The 25,117-nt window shown below is 44.1% G+C and overlaps 1 protein-coding gene across 2 annotated transcripts; it reads left to right on the top strand.

Moving 5' to 3' along the window:
- The first annotated feature begins 1,474 nt into the window (after positions 1 to 1,474).
- Positions 1,475 to 20,494, top strand: LOC130282818 (protein kinase C delta type-like). 2 transcript variants are annotated; one of them, XM_056531624.1, is made up of 4 exons: positions 1,475 to 2,160; positions 2,245 to 2,520; positions 13,353 to 13,669; positions 19,062 to 20,494. In XM_056531624.1, exons 1-4 carry the CDS (start codon positions 1,834 to 1,836, stop codon positions 19,618 to 19,620), a joined length of 1,479 nt encoding a protein of 492 aa, XP_056387599.1. In that variant the 5' UTR covers positions 1,475 to 1,833; the 3' UTR covers positions 19,621 to 20,494. The 2 variants fall into 2 exon arrangements, with proteins under 2 accessions (XP_056387599.1, XP_056387598.1); XM_056531623.1 differs by having other exon boundaries at positions 1,475 to 2,520.
- The last annotated feature ends 4,623 nt before the right edge of the window (positions 20,495 to 25,117 follow it).

Below are 25,117 nucleotides of genomic sequence, written 5' to 3'. Positions count from 1 at the left end.
CTGTCTGCACCCTCATATCACCTTCCCCTGTCTGCACCCTCGAATCACCCTATAATTGTCTACACCCCCATATCACCCCCCAGTCTGCACCCTCATATCACCCTCCCCTGTCTGCACCCTTGAATCACCCTATAATTGTCTGCACCCCCATATAACCCTCCATCTGTCTGCACCTCCAAATCACCCTCCATATGTCTGAGCCCCCATATAACCTGTTAGTAAGGTTTGCTGTGTGTCAGTAAGATCCTTCACCTGTCAGTAAGCCCACCTGTGAGTCAGTGTGATCCTCTGCCTGTCAGTAAGGCCCTTTCTATGTCAGTAAGATCCTCTGCCTGTCAGTATGTCCCTCTCTGTGTCAGTAAAATCCTCCACCTGTCAGTAAGACTTTCTTTGTGTCAGTAAGATCCTCTCCCTGACAGAAGCCTTCTCTGTGTCAGTAAGATCCTTCACCTGTCAGTAAGACTTTCTCTATGTCAGTAAGATCCTCTGCCTGTCAGTATGTCCCTCTCTGTGTCAGTAAAATCCTCCACCTGTCAGTAAGACTTTCTTTGTGTCAGTAAGATCCTCTCCCTGACAGAAGCCTTCTCTGTGTCAGTAAGATCCTTCACCTGTCAGTAAGACTTTCTCTGTGTCAGTAAGATCCTCCACCTGTCAGTAAGACTTTCTCTGTGTCAGTAAGATCCTCCACCTGTCAGTAAGACTTTCTCTGTGTCAACAAGATCCTTCACCTGTCAGTAAGACTTTCTCTGTGTCAGTAAGATCCTCTCCCTGTCAGAAAAGCCTTCTCTGTGTCAGTAAGATCCTTCACCTGTCAGTAAGACTTTCTCTGTGTCAGTAAGATCCTTCACCTGTCAGTAAGACTTTCTCTGTGTCAGTAAGATCCTCTCCCTGTCAGAAAAGCCTTCTCTGTGTCAGTAAGATCCTCCGCTGACAGTAAGATTCTCCTGTGTAAACCACATAGTAAACCTTAGATAATGTTGGAGGAACACTTTCCAAACACTAACGCTTTCTTGGGGAAACATTGGTGAACCTGGGTGGTGGAGGACCTTAGAAAGGACCCATTTTTGCCCTCGCTATAATCTCTCTCTGGTTGGAATTCTGCATTCATTATATGAGACTTAGTGAAGATGATTGTTCAGCAAAGTCAATTGTAAATCTGTCTACATCTTATATAGAACATCTCATTCTCCCATAACTAAGACTGGACACCCACAAATTTCTATGATAAAAAATATTTATGGTGCTCGGCTTAAAAATAAGGTCCCAGTGGTGGTGAAGCCGTATGATGTCCTATATACTGCTTTTTGGATTTAGCAAAACCTGTGCAGAGGAAAAGTTGACCAGTTGCCCATAGCAACCAATCAGATCGCTTCTTTTACTTTTCATAGGCCATTTAAAAAAAATGTAAGAAGCAATGTGATTGGTTGCTATGGGCAACTGGTCAACTTTTCCTCTGGACAGGTTTTGATAAATCTCCTCCTATGGACATAATCTAATGTATCTGAGTGATGACACTTATTGAATGTAGCAGAACATTACAGGCCATTACAAGGCTTTATTATTTCTGCCATTAGCAGCAAGTACATGGTCTGGTTTATTCCAGCCTCCTTATTCTAACCTTCCAGCAGAGTTTATGGGCACCACTGCCAACCTATACAACACATAAAAGTCACATCACCTGCCCCATCTACTAATAATAAAGCACTACAAGAACCAGCCATGAATATCTCCATTCTTCTGGACCCTAGGCTATCACCCATGATGCCTATATCACAATGTATATGGATCCACAGGTCCCTGGACCACTGGTAGCAGGTGCCACCTGATGTTTTGATGACATCACGTCACCTGGACAACGGCTGTTGTTGTTGTTTACCCACAACTGTCAGTTGGACCGAGCGGACGGACGTCTACAGGATCCCAAAGATGGCGGCTACTGGAAGAAGAGGAGATGTCGAGAAGGAGAGAGGAGAGAAGAGGGAAGAGGAGAGCGGAGGAAAGAGGAAGAGGGAAGAGGAAAGCGAGGAGGTGAAGGAGAGCGGAAAGAAGAGGAAGGAGGAAGAGGTGAGCGAGGAGGTGAAGAAGAGGAAGAGAGAAGAGGAAAGCGAGGAGGTGAAGGAGAGCAGAGAGAAGAGGAAGGAGGAAGATGTGAGCGAGGAGGTGAAGAAGAGGAAGAGAGAAGAGGAAAGTGAGGAGGTGGAGAAGACAGGAGTGAAGAGGAAGGAGGAAGATGTGAGCGAGGAGGTGAAGAAGAGGAAGAGAGAAGAGGAAAGCGAGGAGGTGGAGAAGACAGGAGAGAAGAGGAAGGAGGAAGAGGTGAGCGAGGAGGTGAAGAAGAGGAAGAGAGAAGAGGAAAGCGAGGATGTGGAGAAGAGTAGAGGAGAAGATGCCAGATTATTGGAGGATGAGGAGCCAAGACCAGGCACCAGCCAGGACCCCGGAACATCAAGCTCCTACCCCAAATTTAACATCTATCACCTCACTATCCATCAGGTATTGGGTAGGGGCAGCTTTGGAGTGGTAAGTTTATTTAATTTTTTATTTTTTTTTGTTAAATGGACAGTCAATGTGGTTTTTCCCATTGATATTCTGCAGCTAATTGTAAGTCTAGAAAATAACTAGCCCCATCTTCACTAATATATATCACATATCTGCAGCACTAGAGACCTCCAGTAATATTTATGTCCCTATTTATATCCCATTTCAGTAGATTTAGGCAGTGGTTATACACAGCTGTTTGATCCTACCCACCATGCTGCAGCTTAGTGTCAGAGTCTTGGCAATCTTCTTATAGCGTAGGCCATCTTAATGTAGAGCAACGATGTGGGGCCATGTTGAACTTCCAGTGACCAGTATTAGAGAGTGTGAGAGCAATTTAGGACATTGCTCCCCATTCACACCTGAGACATGTAACCAGGGCTGCCATCAGAAATTTTGGGGCCCCTTATGCAGCTTAATTCCAGCACCCCCCCCCCCCCAGTGTCATGCCCGCGAGTCCGCCCCAGGGCCAACCCCCAACCCATTTTTTTTCCTAATGATATATTTCCAATTACTTTATAGAAGATTGTAGTGCAGCCACACTCTGCTGTAATCTAATATACCCTATTCTGAATACTGTGAAATTCTCCAGCACAATGTCCACCTCTATATAGTTGTAGACCCCCTCTCTGCCCCCACACACATATATATATATATATAGTTGTACACCTCCTCTGTGCCCCCATATATAGTTGTACACCCATCTTTGCCCCATATATAGTTATAGGCCAATTTTGTGCCCCATATATAGTTGTAGGCCCCTGTTCCCCATATATAATTGTAGGTCCAACGTGCCTCCAATATACATGATTGTAGACCCCCTTTGTGCCCCTGTGTGTAATGATGGCCCACCCTTTGAGCTCCCACAGTTATAGGCCACACCTTTCAGCTCCCACAGTTAGTTATAGGCCCCCCCTTTCAGCCCCCACAGTTAGAGGTAGTCCCCCCTTTCAGCCCCCAATGTTAGTTATAGCCCCCCCTTTCAGCCCCCACAGTTAAATATAGCCCCCCCTTTCAGCCCCCTCAATTAAATATAGCCCCCCCTTTCAGCCCCCACAGTTAAATATAGCCCCCCCTTTCAGCCCCCACAGTTAAATATAGGCCCCCTTTCAGCCCCCACAGTTAAATATAGACTCCCCCCCTTTCAGCCCCCACAGTTAAATATAGACTCCCCCCCTTTCAGCCCCCACAGTTAAATATAGCCCCCCCTTTAGCCCCCAGTTAAATATAGCCCCCCTTTTCAGTCCCCACAGTTAAATATAGGCCCCCCTTTCAGCCCCACAGTTAAATATAGGCCCCCCCTTTCATCCCCCAGTTAAATATAGCCCCCCCTTTCAGCCCCACAGCCAAATATAGGCCCCCCTTTTCAGCCCCCAGTTATAGGCCCCCCTTTCAGCCCCCAGTTAAATATAGGCCCCCCTTTCAGCCCCCACAGTTAAATATAGGCCCCCCATTCAGCCCCCACAGTTAAAAATAGGCCCCTTCTTTCAGCCCCCACAGTTAAATATAGGCCCCCCCTTTCAGCCCCGAGTTAAATATAGGCCCCCCCTTCAGCCCCACAGTTAAATATAGGCCCCCCCTTTCAGCCCCCTCAGTTAAATATAGCCCCCCCTCTTTCAGCCCCCTCAGTTAAATGTAGGCCCCCCCTTTCAGCGCCCTCAGTTAAATATAGGCCCCCCCTTTTAGCCCCCAGTTAAATATAGACCCCCTTTTCAGCCCCCACAGTTAAATATAGGCCCCCCTTTCAGCCCCACAGTTAAATATAGGCCCCCTTTCAGCCCCCAGTTAAATATAGGCCCCCCTTTCAGCCCCCACAGTTATATATAGGCCCCCCCTTTCAGCCCGCTCAGTTAAATATAGGCCCCCCTTTCAGCCCCCAGTTAAATATAGGCCCCCCTTTTTAGCCCCCACAGTTAAATATAGGCCCTCCCTTTCAGCCCCCTCAGTTAAATATAGGCCCCCCCCTTTCAGCGCCCTCAGTTAAATATAAGCCCCCCCTTTCAGCCCTCACAGTTAAATATAGGCCCCCCTTTCAGCCCCCACAGTTGATATAGGTCCCCCTTTGTGCCCCAACAAGTAGTTATAGGCCCCATGTACCCCCACAGACATACTGCCTCCAGAAATACACGGTATATGGCTGGAGGCAGTATGTCTGTGCTCTGACCACTGCTCCTCCGGTTCGGGGCCTACGGATCAGAGCAGTGGGCCCCCAGACTGGAGGAGTAGTGGTCGGAGCATTGAAGGCAGCCTGCTGTGGTTACCTTCCTGACCCGATGTCAGCCACGCGTCTTCCAGGCAGCTCCTCCGCTCCAGTTCTTCTTTGGGGCGCCGCTTTCCTCTGACTTCTGGGCTGGCTTGCCGCGTCATAGCGCACCGAACTTGCCTACGCGTGGCATGTTCGTTGCGCTAGTACCTCCCAACGGTCACTGCAGTTTTTTTTTTTTTTTAAAGTGGCAGCGGCCTACGAGGTATGTGCGGCAGGGCCGGGGCCCGGGAAAGAGGGTAACTGACTGACTGATTGTACATTGTACAGAGTACGGTCAGTCAGTCAGTGGAAAATGGCAGGCCCCCAGCGGTCAGTGAGTGACAGTCACTCACTGACTGACTAGGAGTAAAAAAAATAAAAAATTTGGGCCCGGCCCCCCTCGGGACCTGGCCCCTTACGGGAGTACCGGCTGTACCCAGCTGTTGGCGGCCCTGCATCTAACACTAATGAGTCACAATTACTTATTGGGCCCAATTTGAACATTTCTACTTAGGGTTGTACTCACTTTTTTTTTGCCAAGGTCAAGATATTAATGGCTTTATGATGAGTTATTTGGGTGGGGGGGGGGGGGGGACACAATATTAAACACTGTTACACTTTACATTATAGAAGAGTTTCATTTCTTCTATGTTGTCATATGAAAAGATAAAATAAAATATTTAAAAACATGTGAAGGTTGTACTCACTTATGTCAGATACTGTAAATGTTATAACTGTAGTAATCTTTTTTTAAGCCATTTATCTATTTTTTGCACTGACACTTGACTGAACATAAATGTATTTCTCATGTGTTGAACATACAATGTCACTATGATGAATTGTCTTTATACATTTATGATGAATATGCACGTTATACTTGTTATACTTGATATTACTTTATTTGGTAATTACGTGTCTGGGTAAATATAGACCCTTAGTGATGTGTGTGAACATGCTTGAAAAAAGCTTCAACAAGAAGCAGAAATGTGGCAGTGATTTAACTATTATATGGAGAGCTGCAATATTTTTTTTTATATACTATATACCCATACATACAGACACTGTGATCTGTAGTTTTTGCCGGACCACTTGTGCATTGTATTGATTGTTTGATTACTTTTTATGTGTTGATGTAACAAAAATTGGCAATTTTTTTTTGCATTCACATCATTGACAATGCAATATCAGGAATGTGAACCAAAGTGAAATAATTGCAGATTTTTGGTCACATCATATCTGAGAAACAATGGAATAAAAGTGATGAAAAAGTCAAATATACACAAAAGTTATGTTACAGTGGTACTCCGTGAAAACTTTTTTTTTTTAAATAAACTAGTGCCAGAAAGTTAAACAGATTTGTAAATTACTTCTATTAAAAAATCTTAATCCTTCAGGTACTTTTTAGGGGCTGTATACTACAGAGGAAATGGTTTTCTTTTTGGTTTTCTCTGATGTCATGACTACAGTGCTCTCTGCTGACCTCTGCTGTCCATTTTAGGAACTGTCCAGAGCAGCATATGTTTGCAATGGGGATTTGTTCTCTGGACAGATCCAAAAATGGACAGCAGAGGTCAGCAGAGAGCACTTTGGTTATGACAGAAGAGAAATCCAAAAAGAAAACCATTTCCTCTGTAGTATACAGCCCCTAAAAATTACTGGAAGGATTAAGATTTTTTAATAGAAGTAATTTACAAATCTGTTTAACTTTCTGGAACCAGTGTATGGGTTTTAAAAAAAAAAAGTTTTCCATGGGAGTACCCCTTTATTAAAAACTACAGATAATGGTGCAAAAAATTCTCATACAGCACTGTATGCAGAAAAATAAGAAAGTAATAGGAGGTCAGAATAGGGAAATTTTAAACATACTTTGCCTTTTTTAAAAGAAGTGCAGTAATAGAAAAGAATGCAAACATGAGTATCATTTTAATTGTATTCATCCACATAATTAAAGGGGTACTCCTGTGCAAAACTTTTTTTTTTAATCAACTGGTGCCAGAAAGTTAAACAGATTTGTAAATTACTTCTATTAAAAAATCTTAATCTTTCCAGTACTTTTTAGGGTCTGTAAACTACAGAGGAAATTGTTTTCTTTTTGGAAAACAGAGCTCTCTGCTGACCTCATGACCACAGTGCTCTCTGCTGACATCTCTGTCCATTTTAGGAACTGTCCAGAGCAACACGTTTGCTATGGGGATTTTCTCCTACTCTGGACAGTTCTTAAAATGGACTGATATGTCAGTCCAGTGTTGTCATGATGTCAGCAGAGAGCTCTGTGTTCCAAAAAGGAAACCATTTCCTCTGTAGTATTCAGCAGCTAATAAGTACTGAAAGGATTAAGATTTTTTAATAGAAGTAATTTACAAATCTGTTTAACTTTCTGGCACCAGTTGATTTAAAAAAAAAAAAAAAAAAGTTTTCCATGGGAGTACCCCTTTAAGAAAACATGTCAATTCCACTGTAAAATGCATTGCTTAAAACCAAAACCCCCAAAAATTAGCAAAATTGTGATTTTCTTTAATTTATTTTCTTTTCAATTTTAAATTCAAATTTAAGGTGTCTTTATAAAGTACATTTTGTTGTGAAAAAACAAACATATGGGTCTGTGGATGGAAAAATAAAAGAATTATGGCTCTTGAAAGGCGTAAACTAAAAAATGTGTAAACTAAAATTTGTTGTGTCCTCAAGGCCAAAATTTGCTGTGTCTCTAAAGGGGTATTCCAGAAATTATTTTTTATTTGACATTTGACTATGCTACAGAGGCTGTAAAGTTAGTGTAGTTAATAATGTAGTGTCTGTACCCGTATGTGACGGATTTCTCACAATTCTTATGTGATTTTCACCCCAATATTTACTTTTAACATCATACAAAATTACTGTTGTCTCAGATTTTTCCCAGGTTGCAATGCGGCCGAGACCTGACTCACTAGTCAGCTGATGACAGGGAGCCTGTCTGCTTCAATGGGTGGAGCGATCGCTTGGTGGGAGAGAGATCAATCTGCAACTATTGCAACAACTGTAGGCACCCTGATTGAAAACCACAGGTCTTTTGAATGAATGCTGCTCATTTATGGGAGTGTGACTGATGTGTGGGAGGGAGGAAAATGGAATTATGGGCTTTGTAGGCAAAGAAGTAAACTCAAAAAGGAAATACTAGTTCACAAAAAGCTAGCCACAGCGTTATGGTAATCTCACGCCATTTAGCCCCAAGACAAGCGCAGATCCTTCCTAAGCATGTCCATTAATGTCTGCCAGGTATGTACTAAAATCACCTTATGGTGGATAACCCTTTAAAGGGGTTAAATGACCAGCATCAAAGTGATCTCCATTGTCGGTCATTACTGGCTGGTGTTTCTGTAGGTTGAGTCAGCACCGCCAGGTATTTGGCACTAGAGAGGCAGGATTCCTCTAGTGCCTGAAGTTCGGCTATGCTGACCCCCCCAGTAAGTTAAAAAGTATGAATTGAGAGATGGCACAACCCTCCCCCCCCTCTAACATGGGGTGGACCACTCCCCCGCCGCCCCCCCCTGCCTGAGAGTGATAGGAGTGTGATTACAGCTACCACACTCCTATCACCCTCAGCCAATGCAGATCTGGAGGTGTCTGCAGTATAAGACATATTCTAACAGCAGAAAAGTAACTGCAGCTCTGGAAGTGACAGGAGGATAAGACATGTTGTGACAGCAGAATAGTGACAGCAGCTCTTAAGGTGACTGGAGCATAAGTCAAAATGTAACAGCAGAATACTGACTGCAACTCTGGAGATGACTGGAGTATAACACATGATGTGAGAGCAGAATAGTGGCTGCAGCTCTAGAGGTGAAAGGAGCTTAAGACATGATGTAACAGCAGAATAGTGGTTGCAGCACTGGAGGCAACTTGAGGATGCGACAAGATGTAATAGTAGAAAAGTAAGTACAGCTTTGGCAGTAACAGGAGGACGAGATATGGTGTAACAGCAAAATAGTGTCTACCATGCTGTGCCTGTATTTATCTGAATAAAGCTTGAAGTTTTTTTTACCTGCTACCGTGGTGCCGGATACTTCTATTGCTGTCCATGTCTGTGGAGGGGAACGCTACCCGACAGTCCAGGCACAGGAGCGGAGGAAAGGATCAGAGCAGTCAAGCACATTTTATTAACAGCAAAAAAGTGAGTACACACACCTTGTCTCTGTCTTCTTCCTCTGTGAATGTGAATCAGGTACCTGTCATAGTGCCAAAAGAAAAAAAAGTGATATGTTGCTCAGTACCTAATCCTGATCCTGTACATATAAAATGTTATGTGTCTAGGACCTATATATCCCTAACAGATAGCATTTATATCTTGGTCACTTGCTTTGTCTTCTTGCCTTGTGGAGGGGGCGTGTCCATCTCTTTCCCTCACTGAGTCTGGGAGCAGCCTGGCAGTCTGCAGATCTTTCTAAATTAGTGCAGGGATTTTAGTGATAAAAACACAGTAGTTTTTATGCATACATTTTATATCTGTTCCTAGTAAAGATGGATGCTATTCCAGCTTTACTAGGAACAGATAGAAAATGTGTGTCATTCAGCTTTAACAGACTCCTGAATGTCTGTTCAGCTTCTTTGTCATTCAGGAGTCAGAGAAAGCTTTGGCTGTTCAAGCATGCTGGGAGTTGTAGTTTTGCAATAACTTAAGCTGCAGTGTTTGTAAAGCACTGTGTTAGAAAAGTGTTGCCTTTAGCTGTTGCAAAACTACAACTCCCAGCATGCCCACACATCCTTTGTCTGTAGTTTTGCAAGAGATGGAGACACACAGCTGGAGAAAACCCAGCTCTAACACAGAGTTTTACAAAGATTGTAACTCCAGCTGTTGCAAAACTACAACTCCCATCATGGTAGTTGTAGTTTAGAAATAGCTGAAGGCTGCAGTGGTGATCTCCTATACTGGATACCAACACACTTTATGGCCTGTATCCAGTATGCTGCAAAATTCAGAGTAGTCTGTCTGCATAAAGACTGATGACCCCTAGTGGTGGTTATTTTCATTTTTCCTTTTTTAGTAATTTTTTTTTTTATAAATGTGCATTTAAAAAAGTCATCTTATCAGTAGTACTACAAAATATAAAAAGTTTTTCAACATGACAGTGTCTCTTTAAGCATGCTCCTATCGGTGAAGGGGAGGAGTTCCTGCACGGAATAAAGATATGTGGTGACACCCTGCCTCCGTTCTACATGCCCCTAGGCCTTATGTCCCCCCTTGCTATCCTCCTGCACTGGCTCTTAGAAGATCAGGGAGAATGCAAGCTGGAGCTCTCTATATAATACATACAGACCTTCAGCTTGCATGCTCCCCGAGAAGCAGCAAGACCTACGGTGGCCGGGCCCTCCGTGCCTGACCTGTCACACGCCCCTGCTACAGAGAAGCTGTCATCTGGCCAATTGTATTGCATCATAGCTGTAGTCACTTGTAAGTTCTGCAGTGATCATGGGTGAAACAACAACTCCCAGCATAACCTTATTACTGCTAAGATTTTACTGGGAGCTATATTATCACATGGTACAAACTTATTGAGCAATTGCCCCTTACTTGGCATCACAACAGGCTAAAAAATTACTTAGGGGGGCATTATAGGGTGACATCATTTTCTACCACAACGGGTGACATTAACCTTAGCAACACCACTGGTGCTCTGTAATAGCTAGAGGCAAAGAGCTCGCTGTTACTGCGCTCCTCTGTGTGTGCCGCTGTGTCAGTCAATGGGAGGTCAGCAGAGAAAGGTGTTGGCGGCCCTCTGATACTCGGGCACATTATAAAGAATTTATTCTCTTTTGGCTATAAAACAATGAAATATACACAGAAACATATGAGTGGAATAAGCTTTTTAACCCCCATTACAAGGATGTGATAGATGCCCATTACAAGGATATGATAGATGCCCATTACAAGGATGTGATAGATGCCCATTACAAGAATGTGATAGATGCCCATTACAAGGATGTGATAGATGCCCATTACAAGGATGTGATAGATGCCCATTACAAGGATGTGATAGATGCCCATTAAAAGGATGTGATAGATGCCAATTACAAGGATGTGGTAGATGCCCATTACAAGGATGTGGTAGATGCCCATTACAAGGATGTGATAGATGCCCATTACAAGGATGTGATAGATGCCCATTACAGGGATGTGATAGATTCCCATTACAAGGATGTGATAGATGCCCATTACAAGGATGTGATAGATGCCCTTTTTCATCCATTATGCCTGGGCTGCCAAAAAAAACAAAACTGTAACTCACATTCCGCTACTCCCCCCGTGTGCCAATATCGGTCGTCTATCTTCTGGGCCCGGTCTTTTTCCGCATCTTGGAGCTTATCGCTGGCCGCAGTGATGTCTCGCCTTACATGACACTGTGCTCAGTCTATCACCAGCCAAGGCAGGAGGGACATTGCTGTGGCCGGCTATAAGCTGAGCGCAGTGCCCCACTGAGAGACGTGATTGTCCGGCACCGCCTCTGTTGCATGCTTGGAGTACTGGTAGTACCACAATAATGACAGATATATAGTTGATATTGGATTTTGCACAGTATTTAGTAAAATTCTAATTATAAAAATACATAATGAATAAAAAGTTTTAAAAAATTAAGAAAAAAATATATTATTTTTACAATTACATGGACCCCTTATCCATTTGTAATACTGCCGGCTACATTTTCAGGTCCCTGCCCGTTCACATAAATCATTCCCTGATTGAAAAAAAATAAATAAATGTATATATATATTAAAATATCTAAAATTTGTTCCCTACAAATTTTCCCATCCATACTGCATCATTTTATCTATCTATCTATCCATATATATATATATATATATATATATATATATATATATATTTATATATATAAAACTCAATGTGTGTATGTGTGTATGTATGTGTGTAAGTTCCAGCATCACGTCCAAACGGCTAAAGATATTAACATGAAACTTGGCACACATGTTACTAATAGGTCAACAACAAACATAGGATTTGCCAAGGGCGGGGTTTTTGTTTAAAGTCCCATACAAGTCTATGGGAATTACTGTATATGCTACTGCATAACTTCCAAACGGCTGGAGATATTTTGATAATACTTGGTCACATGTTACTTATATGTCCACTTAAAATATAGGATAGCTAATTTAACCCTTAACTACCCCCATTTGTGAGGGTCAGGGTTTTTGTTTAAAGTCCCATGCAAATCAATGGGAAATGTATGTTCCCACATAACTTCCGTACGGCTGGACATATTTCAATAACGGGTACACATATTACGGGTCAGGATAGGAGGTCGGGATGGGAGTTCGAGATAGGAGGTCAAGATAGGAGAACAGGATATGAGGACTGGATAGGAGGATGGGATAGGAGGTCGAGATATGAGGACTGGATAGGAGGTCGGGATATGAGGAAGGGATAGGAGGACGGGATATGAGGAAAGGATAGGAGGTCGGATAGGTGGTCGAGATAGGAAGACGGGATATGAGGACAGGATAGGAGGAAGGGATAGGAGGTCGAGATAGGAGGACTGGATAGGAGGATGGGATATGAGGACGGGATAGGAGGTCGGGATAGGAGGAAGGGATAGGAGGTCAGAATAGGAGGTAAGGATAAGAGGACAGGATAGGAGGTCAGGATAGGAGGTCGGCATAGGATGTCGGGATATGAGGACGGGATAGGAGGTCGGGATAGGAGGAAGGGATAGGAGGTCGGGATAGGAGGTCGGGATAGGAGGTCAGGATAAGAGGACAGGATAGGAGGACAGGATAGGAGGTTGGGATAGGAGGTCGGCATAGGAAGTCGGGATAGAAGGTCGGCATAGGACGTCGGGATATGAGGACGGGATAGGAGGACGGGATAGGAGGTCGGGATATGGCATCAATATATGAGGACGGGATATGAAGTCAAAAGCTTCCTCCTTTGTTTATTTTCCTCCCCAACAAGGATTAGGAAGGAAAAACCGGGCAATGCTGGGTACTCAGCTAGTATATATATATTTATTTTAATAGTAAAATGGAATAACTTAAGTAACAAATAAAAATAAAAATAAAAATAAAACACGCCTGCAAAAACAATGTTAAAACTCACATGGCTTTTTTTTGTGTTTTTTCACTCCCACACTATGGAGAAAAACACAGCGATTTTCCCAAAAAAACGCCATAGTCTCATAAGGTCGCGTCTAGGAATCACCCAATGAGCCCAAAAAAGCTGAAAAAAAATGCCAAAAGGATGAAAAAGAAACACCAATTAGAAAAACAAAAAAAGTGGATATGGCATTTTGTAGTTCCTTATTGACTTGCAGCTAACATTTGCCCACGCTGTGCAGTAGAATGGGTGTTTTTTTGGGCCTTTTTTTTTTTTTCAACTACATCCCTATTACATCTCATATGTACCATGGCATGGAAATAACAATGACCATCACCCCACAGTCCCTAACTGGTTGGCTCTAGCTATACCTCTAGTTATACCTAGTTATAACAAGTTGGCTCTAGTTATACCAATGGGATATTGTCAAAAGGAAATATTTCCCATAGTCTTCCACTATTTACTATTGCTCTCTTTGCTTTCTTTCAGGTGGGCCTGGCATCAGTCCCCGGCCGAAACAACTACGTGGCCATCAAGGGAATCACCAAGACAGGGGACAATGCAGCGACCCTGCAGAGAGAGAGACGGATCCTCATGCTGGCCCGAGACTGCCCGTTCCTGTGTCACCTGTATGCTGCACAGCAGTCTCAGGACCATGCATTCTTCATCACCGAGTACCTGTCCGGCGGCAGCCTGGAGGCTTTACTCAGAATGTGCAGCTGTCTGAACACCGACAACGTAAGATTCTACACAGCAGAGATTGCATGCGGCCTCCAGTTCCTTCACGGACATAACATCGTCCACCGGTAAGTCTAACTTCCCCACACCTGTCTCCTTGTCATGTTGTAAATAATGCATCCAACTTTCCCAGAATCCTGAATTTTGTTAGGGTTTGTGGTGGTACAGTTCATGACCCCTTCACCATTTTCGATCTTTAAAGATTTCCTGTGATGTCCCAGCACCAAAAGCTGTCCTGTGGGCTGCGGATCTCCTTGGGCATGCATTTTTCACTGTGTATTATATAATGTATGTACTGTATCTTTAACCCCTTCCCGCATAATCACGTCTATAGACGTCATTCAGTTAACCCCGCGATGCGCAGCATTGCACGGGTTAACTGGCAGAAGTCCCGCTGTTTCAAGCAGGGGACAACTTCTGCAACACCCCCCAGGACCATCTGTGGATGGTCCTGGTCAGCGATCACTGTGATTGGTCCCTGTGGACTAATCACAGTGAATGAGCTGACTGGGGGTAAAGTTCATTTCCCCTGCTCTGCCCGCCACTAGAAGTCCGGGCAGAGCAGGGGAAGATGATGCCGAGAGCTGCGGTGCGGACCGCAGCACTTATCAAGTACCGGCGTGACAGTGGGGACCGGCGGCCTGCTCTCAACAGCTGGAGGCACACGGGTTGGCGGCGGGTAAGTGGAGGAGGCGGCGGCGGCATCTGCATCAGAGGCAGCAGTGAAGCTCTTCACTGCTGCTTCTGGTTGTTTGAAAACTACAACACCCAGCATGCCTTTTGGCTGTCTGGGCATGCTGGGTGTTGTAGTTTTGCAACATCTGGAGGGCCGCAGTTTGGATCAATCTGTGCTCTTCCAGATGTTGCAAAACTACAACTCCCAGCATGCCCAGACAGTCCAGGCATGCTGGGAGTTGTAGTTCTGTAACATCTGGCCCTTCAGATGTTGCCGAACTACAACTCCCAGCATGCCTGGGCAGTCTGGGCATGCTGAGAGTTGTAATTTTGCAACATGTGGAGGGCTACAGTTTGGACACCACTACACAGTGGTCTCCAAACTGTTCTCCTCCAGATGTTGCAAAACTACAACACCCAGCATGCCCTTTGGCTGTCCGTGCATGCTGGGAGTTGTAGTTTTGCAACAACTGGAGGCACACTGGTTGGGAAACATTGTCTGTTTCCTAACTCAGTGTTTCTCAACCTGTGTGCCTCCAGCTGTTGCAAAACTATAACTCCCAGAATGCACTGAAAAAACATACATGCTGGGAGTTGTAGTTTTGCAACAGCTGGAGGCGCATGGGTTGGGAAACTGAGTTAAGTAACAAACTCTTAGTGTTTTGCAACCAGTGTACCTCCAGCTGTTGCATAACTACAACCCCCATGCACGGACAGCCAAAGGGTATGCTGGGAGTTGTAGTTTTGCCTTCCCCACAGGGGGATTTACAGTGAGTTTCTCGCTGCAAGTTTGAAATGCAGCTAATTTTCCACTGTAGCTCAAAACTCGCTGTAAACCCGCCCGTGCGAATGTACCCTAAAAACACTACACTACACTAACACAAAATAACACTGTCCCCCCCCCCCTCGCCCCTCCCCAATAGAAATGAAAAACATCAGGTATGGCACTGTTTTCAAAACGGAGCCTCCAGCTGTTGCAAAGCAACAACTCCCAGAATTGCGGGACAGCCATTGACTGTCCAGGCATGCTGGGAGTTTTGCAACAGCTGGAGACACCCTGTTTGGGAAACACTGCCTTAGAATACCCCTATGTCCACCCCTATGCAAATCCTTAATTTAGGCATCAGATAGGCATGGCACTCTCTCACTTCGGAGCACTGTCGTATTTCAAGGAAACCGTTTAGGGCCACATATGGGGTATTTCCGTAATCGGGAGAAATTGTCTAACAATTTTTCGGGGGGCTTTTTCTCCTTTTACCCCCTATGAAAAGGTAAAGTTGGGGTCTACTCCAGCGTGTTATTGTAAAAAAAAAAAAATTTACACTAACATGCTGGTGTTTCCCCATACTTTTTTATTTTCACAAAAGGTAAAAGGAAAAAAAGACCCCAAAGTTTTTAATGCAATTTTTCCTGAGTACGGAAATACCCCATATGTGGGAGTAAAATGCTCTGCGTGCGCACAACAGGGCTCAGGAGTGAGAGCACCATGTACATTTGAGGTTATTTGCACAGGGGTGGCTGATCGTTACAGCGCTTCTGACATAAAAAAAAAAACACCTACATGTGACCCCATAGTGAGCCTTAACACCCCACACCTGTTTGAAGAATTTTCATTGAAAATGAAAAATCTGTGTTTTTTCACTAAAATGCTGGTGTTATCCAAAATTTTTCATTTTCTCAAGGTGTAATAGGAAAAAAGCCTCCCAAAATTTGTATATAAATGCCCTATAAGTGGACGTTAAGTTCTCTGCGGGCGAACTACAATGCTCAGAAGACAAGGAGCGCCATTGGGATTTTGTAGAAAGAATTTGGCTGGAATTGAAGGCCATGTGCGTTTACAAAGCCCCCATGGTGCCAGAACAGTGGACCCCCCCCCCACATGTGACCCCATTTTGAAAATTACACCCCTCACGTAATGTAATAAGGGGTGCAGTGAACATTTAAACTCCACAGGCGTTTGACCTATTTTGTGTACAGTCATCCATGAAAATGAAAAATTAGATTTTTCATTTGCACAGCCCACTGTTCCAAAAGTCTGTCAAACACCAGTGGGGTGTAAATGCTCACTGCACCCCTTATTACATTTGGTTAGGGGTTTAGTTTCCAAAATGAGGTCACATGTGGGGGGGGGGTTCTGCTGTTCTGGCACCATGGGAGCTTTGTAAACGCACATGGCACCCGACCTCCATTCCAAACAAATTCTCTCTCCAAAAGCTTTTTTTTCTGAGCATTGTAGTTTCGCCTGCAGAGCACTTTACGTCCACATATGGGGTATTTCCACACGAGGTTACAAATTTTGGGGGGCATTTTTTCCTATAACCTCTTGTAAAAATATTGAATTTGGGGGGAAAAAACTGCATTTTAGTGAAAAAAATAGTTTTTTCATTTACACATCCGACTTTAACGAAAAGTCGTCAAACACCTGTGGGGTGTTAAGGCTCATTGTACCCCTTGTTACGTTCCTTGAGGGGTGTAGTTTCCAAAATGGTATGCCATGTGTTTTTTTTTTTGCTGTCCTTGCACCAAAGGGGCTTCCTAAATGGGACATGTCCCCCAAAAACCATTTCATCAAAATTTGCTTTCCGAAAGCTAAATCTGACTCCTTCTCTTCTGAGCATTGTAGTTCGCACACAGAGAGTTTGACGTCCACACATGGGGTATTACCATACTCAGAAGAGATGGGGTTACAAAATTTGGGTGTCATTTTTCCTATTACCCCTTGTAAAAATGTAAAATATGGGGGGGAAACCAGCAAATTAGTGGGAAAAAAAATTCATTTACACATACAACTTTAACAGAAAGTCGTCAAACACCTGTGGGGTGTTAAAGCTCACTGTACCACTTGAGGGGTGTAGATTCCAAAATAATAAGCTATGTGTTTTTTTTTTTTTTTTTTTGCTGTTATGGAACCATAGGGGCTTCCTAAATGCGACACGCCCCCTAAAAACCGTTTCAGCAAAATTCACTCTCCAAAATCCCATTGTCGCTCCTTCCCTTCTGAGCCCTCTAGTGCACCTACAGAACACTTGACATACACATATGAGGTATTTCCTTACTTGAGAGAAATTGGGTTACACTTTTTGGGTGGCATTTTCTCCTTCTAGCCTTTATAAAAATGCAAATACTGGGTCTACAGGAACATGTTAGTGTAAAAAATAGAGATTTAGAATGTTCTCCTTCACTTTGCTGCTATTCCCTTGAGAAAGTCCAGGCTGACGAAACGTACGTTGGGGCGGTGGTGACAGGTCTCCATTATGGGTAAGTGAGTACCAGCTTTGTTAGTGCTTTTACTAAAATTTATTTTCAGAGCTATACTGTAGCATTGGTTTATAGACCCGCAGCGAGTTTTAGATATGGTTTATACACCAGTAGTTTCAATGTACATTATACTACAACACTGCTATTTCTTGTTGCTAATTATTCCTGTGAAATACCTAAAGAGTTAACAAACCTTTTGAATGTCATTTTGAATACTTTGAGGGGTGCAGTTTTTATAATGGGGTCATTTATGGGATATTTCTAATACGAAGACCCCTCAAATACACTTCAAAACAGAACTGTTCCCTGAAAAATTCTGATTTTTAAAATTTTGTGAAAAATAGGAAAATTGCTGCTGAACTTTGAAGCCCTCTGATGTCCTCCAAAAGTAAAAACCTGTCAACTTTATGATGCAAACATAAAGTAGGCATTTTGTAAATGTGAATCAATATATAATGTATTTGGTGTGTCTATTTTCCTCACAAGCAGAGAGCTTCAAAGTTAGAAAAATGCGAAATTTGTTAATTTTTCATAAAATTTTGCAGTTTTTAACCAAGAAATGATGCAAGCATTGACAAAAAATTACAACTAAGATAAAGTAGAATATGTCATGAAAAAATAAACTCGGAATCAAATTCATAAGTAAAAGAATCCCAGAGTTATTAATGCTTAAAGTGACAGTGGCCAGATTTGCAAAAAATGCTCTGGTCCTTAAGGCCAATATGACCTCGGTCCTTAAGAGAGAGAGGAGCAGTGATAATCAGGTGACCTGCCTGCCCAGTGGGAACCCCTAAATTCTCTTGTATATGGTGTTGGGGGGGAGGAGTCGCCCCAGTCTAGCTGCAGAGCTCAAGCTGAGAACTGTGTGGAAAGGAGGAGGAAGTCGTGTGTGGAGAAATCCTGAGGGAAGCCTAAGAAAATATCTTCTAAAGTCAGCCCCACCATTCTGCAAGTGTTCCCCCATACAGCGGAAGCCCCGCCATTCTGCAAGTGTTCCCCCGTACAGCGGAGTCAGCCCCGCCATTCTGCAAGGGTTCCCCTGTACAGCGGAGTCAGCCCCACCATTCTGCAAGTGTTCCCCCATACAGCGGAGTGAGCCCCGCCAATCTGCAAGGGTTCCCCGTACAGCGGAGTCAGCCCCACCATTCTGCAAGTGTTCCCCCGTACAGTGGTGAGTCAAGCTCTGGCGGTGATAGTACTTGGACCTTGTGAGAACCCTAGCCAGAGTGGGAAACCTTTCAGTCTCTAATCTCTAGTCAGTATTATTCAAGTGGATGAAAAGCACTATAAGTCCTATCAAGGCAACAGGGCTCCCAAGGGTTACACTGCATCCCTTGTACTCTTTATACTGTGTGTTGTACCATCTACACCTGCTCAGTAAAAGACAGTTATCCGTAACCCGACGTCGGTGTGTTTCTTACTCCCATTGTCTGGCCCCGGAGAAGCTGATAAGAATTCCTTGCACCCCTGTGGCACCACATTACCATTGTCTTTTATTTATAACTCTTTTTTCTTCTTTCATTGCAGAGATATCAAGCCAGATAATATCATGCTGGATAGAGATGGACACATCCGCATCATAGACCTCGGACTTGCCCAAGATGGCGTCACCTCCTCCAACAAGATCCAAGGAGTGACGGGCACGTTACCATACATGGCCCCAGAGGTGCTCCAGAGGAAGATGTACTATGCAGCAGTTGACTGGTGGAGCCTGGGGATTGTTGTATCCCGGATGTCAGCAGGACGTTCCCCATTTTACTTTGGCTGCAACAGACAAATGGCTCACGATTCCATCACCAGAGAGAAGCCTAATATTCCATCTTGGCTCCCTGCTGACCTGAAACATCTGATCAAGAAACTGCTGCGTAAGAATCCTGAGAAGCGGCTGGGTGTGAACAGGAACATCAGAGACCATCCATTCTTCACCACCATCAACTGGGAGGAACTGGAGCAGAAGAGAGCACAGCCGCCATTTACACCATTCAAGCCAGCTCTGAAGAAGGGAGACCTGCCGTGGCCAGAGGAAGAGACAGCCCTTCACCCCTTGGAAGGATTCTCTTTCATTGCTCCAAGCTGGGCCTGTTAACATCAGCCCATGGCCACGGCCCAGAGCTCTGTGCCCCCTGACCCATGCCTCTGCTGCTGTATTAGACTTCGGCTTGTCTATAACATCCTCTCTATACCATCTGAATGCTGCAGATTTCCATCAAGTTGTTACCCTGGATCTTAGCTCCACATCCTCCACAGCCTCTGAAGACCCTCTGTACCCCAGGAGCGGCCTGTGCTTGTAACACCTCAGCACAGACCTGGTAAGTATCACACATCATCACACATACATTAGGATCACACACACATACAGGTAGATAGAAATATACACACAGGTACATACATAGATAGTATAGACACATACACACAGACACACACAACAGATAGCGGTAGATATCGGCTTTGATCCTGGGACTTGTTCCAATCGCCATATTTGGGGTCAGGAAGGAATTTTTCTCCTTTGAGGACAATTGGCTCATTCTTTAAGGGGGTTTTTGCCTTCCTTGGGATCATTCCAGCCATAAATAGGTAACATAACACAATGTACAAAAAATAAATGAATAATAATAATAATAATAAAAAAAAGTATTATATATGAATATATATATAAAAAAAAAAATACATAATAGTTTACCATACTAGATAGGTCATTTACTGGCTTTTGATCCTGGGACTTGTTCCGATTGCCATATTTGGGGTCAGGAAGGAATTTTCCCCCCTTACATAAGGATAATTGGCTCTTTCCTCAAGGGGGTTTTCGCCTTCCTTTGGATCAACACAGTATATAAAAAAGCTTTGCTTTTACATTTATACATTACACATAGCAAAATAAAACATAACACACATTTCTAAAATTTGCAGAATCCCAGTATCCCCTTCCTGTAACTATATAAACGAAATAAAATGTCCTTTTTCCCCTTTACATCATTGCGTCTGTGTCTTTATTTCCATTGTTTGATCATGTATTGTTCTAATAAATACAGTGAAACCTCTTTGAGAAGACCACCCAAATTTCTCCTGGTCTTCTATTGCAGTGGTGTCCTAAAAACAAGACCACTATGGGGGTGGTCTTTTCAAAGAGGTGGTACAAAGCTTCATTTGCACTTAATGTATTATATTGTTGCAGAATGTTTGATACATTTGCACATATTTAATGGAATTGGGTAGTGCAAACATTTGACAACTTTTTGTTGAATAGAATTTAAAGTGTTTAAAAAAACCATGGCACTTAAACCATGTCTCCTTTTGTTAGGCCAAACATGTATAACTGATGGTGTAAATTAGCAAAGAGAAAAAAATGGCACAATATGCTGGATAAATATGTCTACAAAGTCAAAGACAGAAAAAAATTGTGCAAAATGTGCCTAAGAACTGACACATGGTGCTTGATAAATTCTCCCCAAGGCGCCTAAAATTAAAAAAAAATTATCTTCCCCTATAAACGGGTACAGATGGAGGCAGGGGCGTACTTAGAGCATTTGGCACCCGGGACGGACCCTTTGTTTGCCCCCCTCCCCCCCACACACACACGCACCCCCCTTAATTACACCCCCTCCCTCCCCTCCCCCAGGGGCGGACTGACAACACTCGGGGCCCCTGGACCAAAAAAAAAGGCAAGGGCCCCTGCTAGGCTCTGCAGTTCGTCAATCTTCTGCCACGCTACTATTCCACCCAAAATAAATTAAAATTTATATATGTAAGAAACACTTTAACGTAGGTAAATTTCCATGACCAATAATACTGGTATACAAGGAGCAAATATATACCACCACACAATAACTGGATAATACCGCCATACTGTACTGAATAAAACCACCATATACAGACCAGTATACTATACAGGATCTGTATACAATATAAGTGATTATATACAGGACCATATGGCGGTAGATATCATCTGTACACAGAATGTGTATACCGTATAAGTGATTACAGTTACATTTTGGGACTCACAATTACGTCTTTTCTGATCAGCGGCGTCCTCTTTCCTCTTCTTCTCCGTCCGGATAAGACCGCCATGTGAATCTCTTAACATCTGCAGGAAAAACATGTCAGACTCATTTTTTCAGTGCCCTCCCCTCCTCTACACAATCTTCCCATCTATAGGCCCAAAAACTGTAATAATGCCCTCCTTGGTGTCCTGCACAGTAAATGGGCAGGTAGGTAGGTAGCCAGGTAACCCCTCTTTCCCATAGGTATATGCAGAGATACACCCCCCCATCTTTCCCATAGGTATATGCAGAGTTACACCCCCTCTCTTTCCCATAGGTATATGCAGAGCTACGCTACACCCCCCTTTTTCCCATAGGTATATGCAGAGTTACACCCCCCCCTCTTTCCCATAGGTATATGCAAAGATACACCCCCACCCCCTCTTTCCCATAGGTATATGCAGAGCTACCCCCCCTCTTTCCCATAGGTATATGCAGAGTTACACCCCCCCTCTCTTTCCCATAGGTATATGCAGGGTTACCCCCCCTTTTTCCCATAGGTATATGAAGAGCTACCCCCCCTCTTTCCCATATGTATATGTGGAGCTACACCCCCCTTCCCCATAGGTATGTGCCGAGCTACATCCCCTCTTTCCCATAGGTAAATGCAGAGCTACACCCCACCCTCTTTCCCATAGGTATATGCAGAGCTACACCCCACCCTCTTTTCCATAGGTATATGCAGAGCTACACCCCACCCTTCCCCATAGGTATATGCAGAGCTACACCCACCCCTCTCCCTCCCTTTCCCATAGGTATATGCAGAGCTGCCCCCCTCTCCCTCCCTTCCCTATAAGTATATGCAGAGAACCCCCCCTCTCCCCCATTCCCTATAAGTATATGCAGAGCACCCCCCTCTCCCCCTTCCCTATAAGTATATGCAGAGCACCCCCCTCTCCCCCCTTCCCTATAAGTATGTGCAGAGCACCCCCCCTCCCCCCTTCCCTATAAGTATATGCAGAGCACCCCCCCTCTCCCCCCCTTCCCTATAAGTAAATGCAGAGCACCCCCCTCCCCCCTTCCCTATAAGTATATGCAGAGCACCCCCCCTTCCCTATAAGTATATGCAGAGCACCCCCCGTTCCCTATAGGTATAGGCAGGGTTAAAAAAATAAAATAAAATAAAAGATGCTCACCTGATATACCACACAGCGATCTTCTCAGCTGCAGGGCCTGCGTCTTCTCCCCTCCACAGTACAGGCGCCGATGAGTACTCAGGCAAAAATTAACTTATCCTCTATTCACAGGATAGGGGATAAGTAGCTGATCGCAGGGTCTGACCACTGGGGCCCCACACGTTTTCCAGGACGGGACCCCGTCACTCTCAGTGAGGAGGATGTGTCGTCTACGGGTAGATGGCATGCGCTCCATTTATTTCTATGGGAGCGCCGATGATGTCTTTTTGTCGCTCCCATAAAAATGAATAGAGCGAGTGCCGGCTGCATCACGCACTCCTCACTGAGTGCCGGGTCCTGTCCCGGTGGTCGTGGGGGGGGGGCTGGACCCAGCAGTTGAACCGCCTGATGATTAGCTAATTATCCCATATCCTGTGAATAGAGGATAAGTTAAAGGGGTACTACCGTGGAAAACTTTTTTTTTTAAATCAACTGGTGCCAGAAAGTTAAACAGATTTGTAAATTACTTCTATTAAAAAATCTTAATCCTTCCAATACATTTTATTGGCTATATACTACAGAGAAAATGCTTTTCTTTTTGGATTTCTCTGATGTCACGACCACAGTGCTCTCTGCTGACATCTGCTGTCCATTTTAGGAACTGTCCAGAGCAGCATATGTTTGCTATGTGGATTTTCTCCTGCTCTGGACAGTTCCAAAAATGGACATCAGAGAAATGCACATCAGAGAAATGCAAAAAGAAAAGCATTTCCTCTGTAGTATATAGCCCCTAAAAAGTACTGGAAGAATTAAGATTTTTAAATAGAAGTAATCTATCACGGGAGTACCCCTTCAACTTTCGCCAGAAATCTCTTTTAATAGTAAAACGCTTTGTGTATGGTCATTTTTTGGCACTTTGTTCAGGTCAGTATCAGTCAGTTTAACTCACTCAGGACGAAGGGCGTACCTGTAGGCCCTACGCACTGTCCCGGTGTTTAAAATGGTGCATCATCGGTCCCGGCTGCTAACCATAGCCGGGTCCCTGGGATAATGCATGCGGCACCGATCGGTGTGCCACGCGCTATTAACCCTTCAGACGCGGCGATCAAAGTTGATTGCCGCATCTGAAAACGAAAGTAAACGCTTCCCGGCAGCTCAGTCGGGCTGATCGGGACATAGCGATAAAATCACGATGTCCCGATCAGCTAGGACGCGAGCGGAGACCCCCTTACCTTGCTGGGTCACGTCCGATTGGCATTTGATTGCTCCAAGCCTGAGCTACAGGCTTGAGCAATCGAGACCCTATCTCGCTGATCCATGCAAAGCTATGGCTTTGCAGGGATCAGGGTAAGAGATCAGTGTGTGCAGTGTTATAGCTCCCTATGCGGAAATGTCCCCATGCGGAAATGCGGAATCATTAATTAAACCACACGGTCAAAGTCCAACATAGCGTATTTTGGGTCACTTTTTACATCATGAAAAAATTAATATAAAGCGATCAAAAAGTCTGATCAATACAAAAATGGTAACGATAAAAACTTCATACTGGCCCATACACGGAAAATGTAAAAAGTTATAGGGGTGGGGAAGATGAGAATTTTTAACATATAAATTTCGTGCATGTAGTTATGATTTTTTTCCGAACTACAACAAAATCGAACCTATATAAGTAGGGTATCATTTTAACCGTATGGACCTAAAGAATAGAGATAAGGTGTTATTGTTACCAAAAAATGCACTGCGTAGAAACGGAAGCCCCCAAAATCTACAAAATTAAATTTTTTCTTCAATTTTGTCGCACAATTAATTTTTTTCCCATTTTGCCGTGGATTGTTTGGTAAATGATGAATGTCACTGCAAAGTTGAATTGGTGGCACAAAAAAAAGCCATCATATTGAATTTTATGTGCAAAATTGAAAGCGTTATGATTTTAAGAAGGTGATGAGGAAAAAATGAGAATGCAAAAACTGAAAAAACCTGCACCCTTAAAGGGGTACTCCGCCCCTAGACATCTTATCCCCTATCCAAAGGATAGGGGATAAGATGTCAGATCATCGCGGGCCCGCTGCTGGGGACCCCCGGGATCACCGCTGCGGCACCCGCTGTCATTACTGCACAGAGCAAGTTCGCTCTGTGCGTAATGACGGACGATACAGGGGACGGAGCAGTGTGACATCATGGCTCTGCCCCTCGTGACATCACGGCCCGCCCCTTAATACAAGTCTATGGCAGGGGCGTGACAACCGCCACACCCCCTCCCATAGACTCGTATTGAGGGGGGCGGGCCGTGACGTCACGAGGGGCGGGGCCGTGACGTAAAGATACTCTGGCCCCTGTACTGCCCATCATCACGTACAGAGCAAACTTGCTCTGTGCAGTAATGACAGCGGTGTGCCGCAGCGATGATCCCGGGGGTCCCCAGCAGCGGGAC

Source organism: Hyla sarda, chromosome 7 (genome assembly GCF_029499605.1).
Source record: "Hyla sarda isolate aHylSar1 chromosome 7, aHylSar1.hap1, whole genome shotgun sequence".
Taxonomy (NCBI): domain Eukaryota; kingdom Metazoa; phylum Chordata; class Amphibia; order Anura; family Hylidae; genus Hyla; species Hyla sarda.
This window is presented reverse-complemented; position numbering and strand designations above follow the sequence as displayed.

Coding starts and splice junctions, on each gene's coding strand:
- LOC130282818 (XM_056531623.1), top strand. CDS start 1,834: ATGACATCACGTCACCTGGACAACGGCTGTTGTTGTTGTTTACCCACA. Junction 2,521..13,352: donor GTAGGGGCAGCTTTGGAGTG/GTAAGTTTATTT, acceptor GCTTTCTTTCAG/GTGGGCCTGGCATCAGTCCC. Junction 13,670..19,061: donor GGACATAACATCGTCCACCG/GTAAGTCTAACT, acceptor CTTTCATTGCAG/AGATATCAAGCCAGATAATA.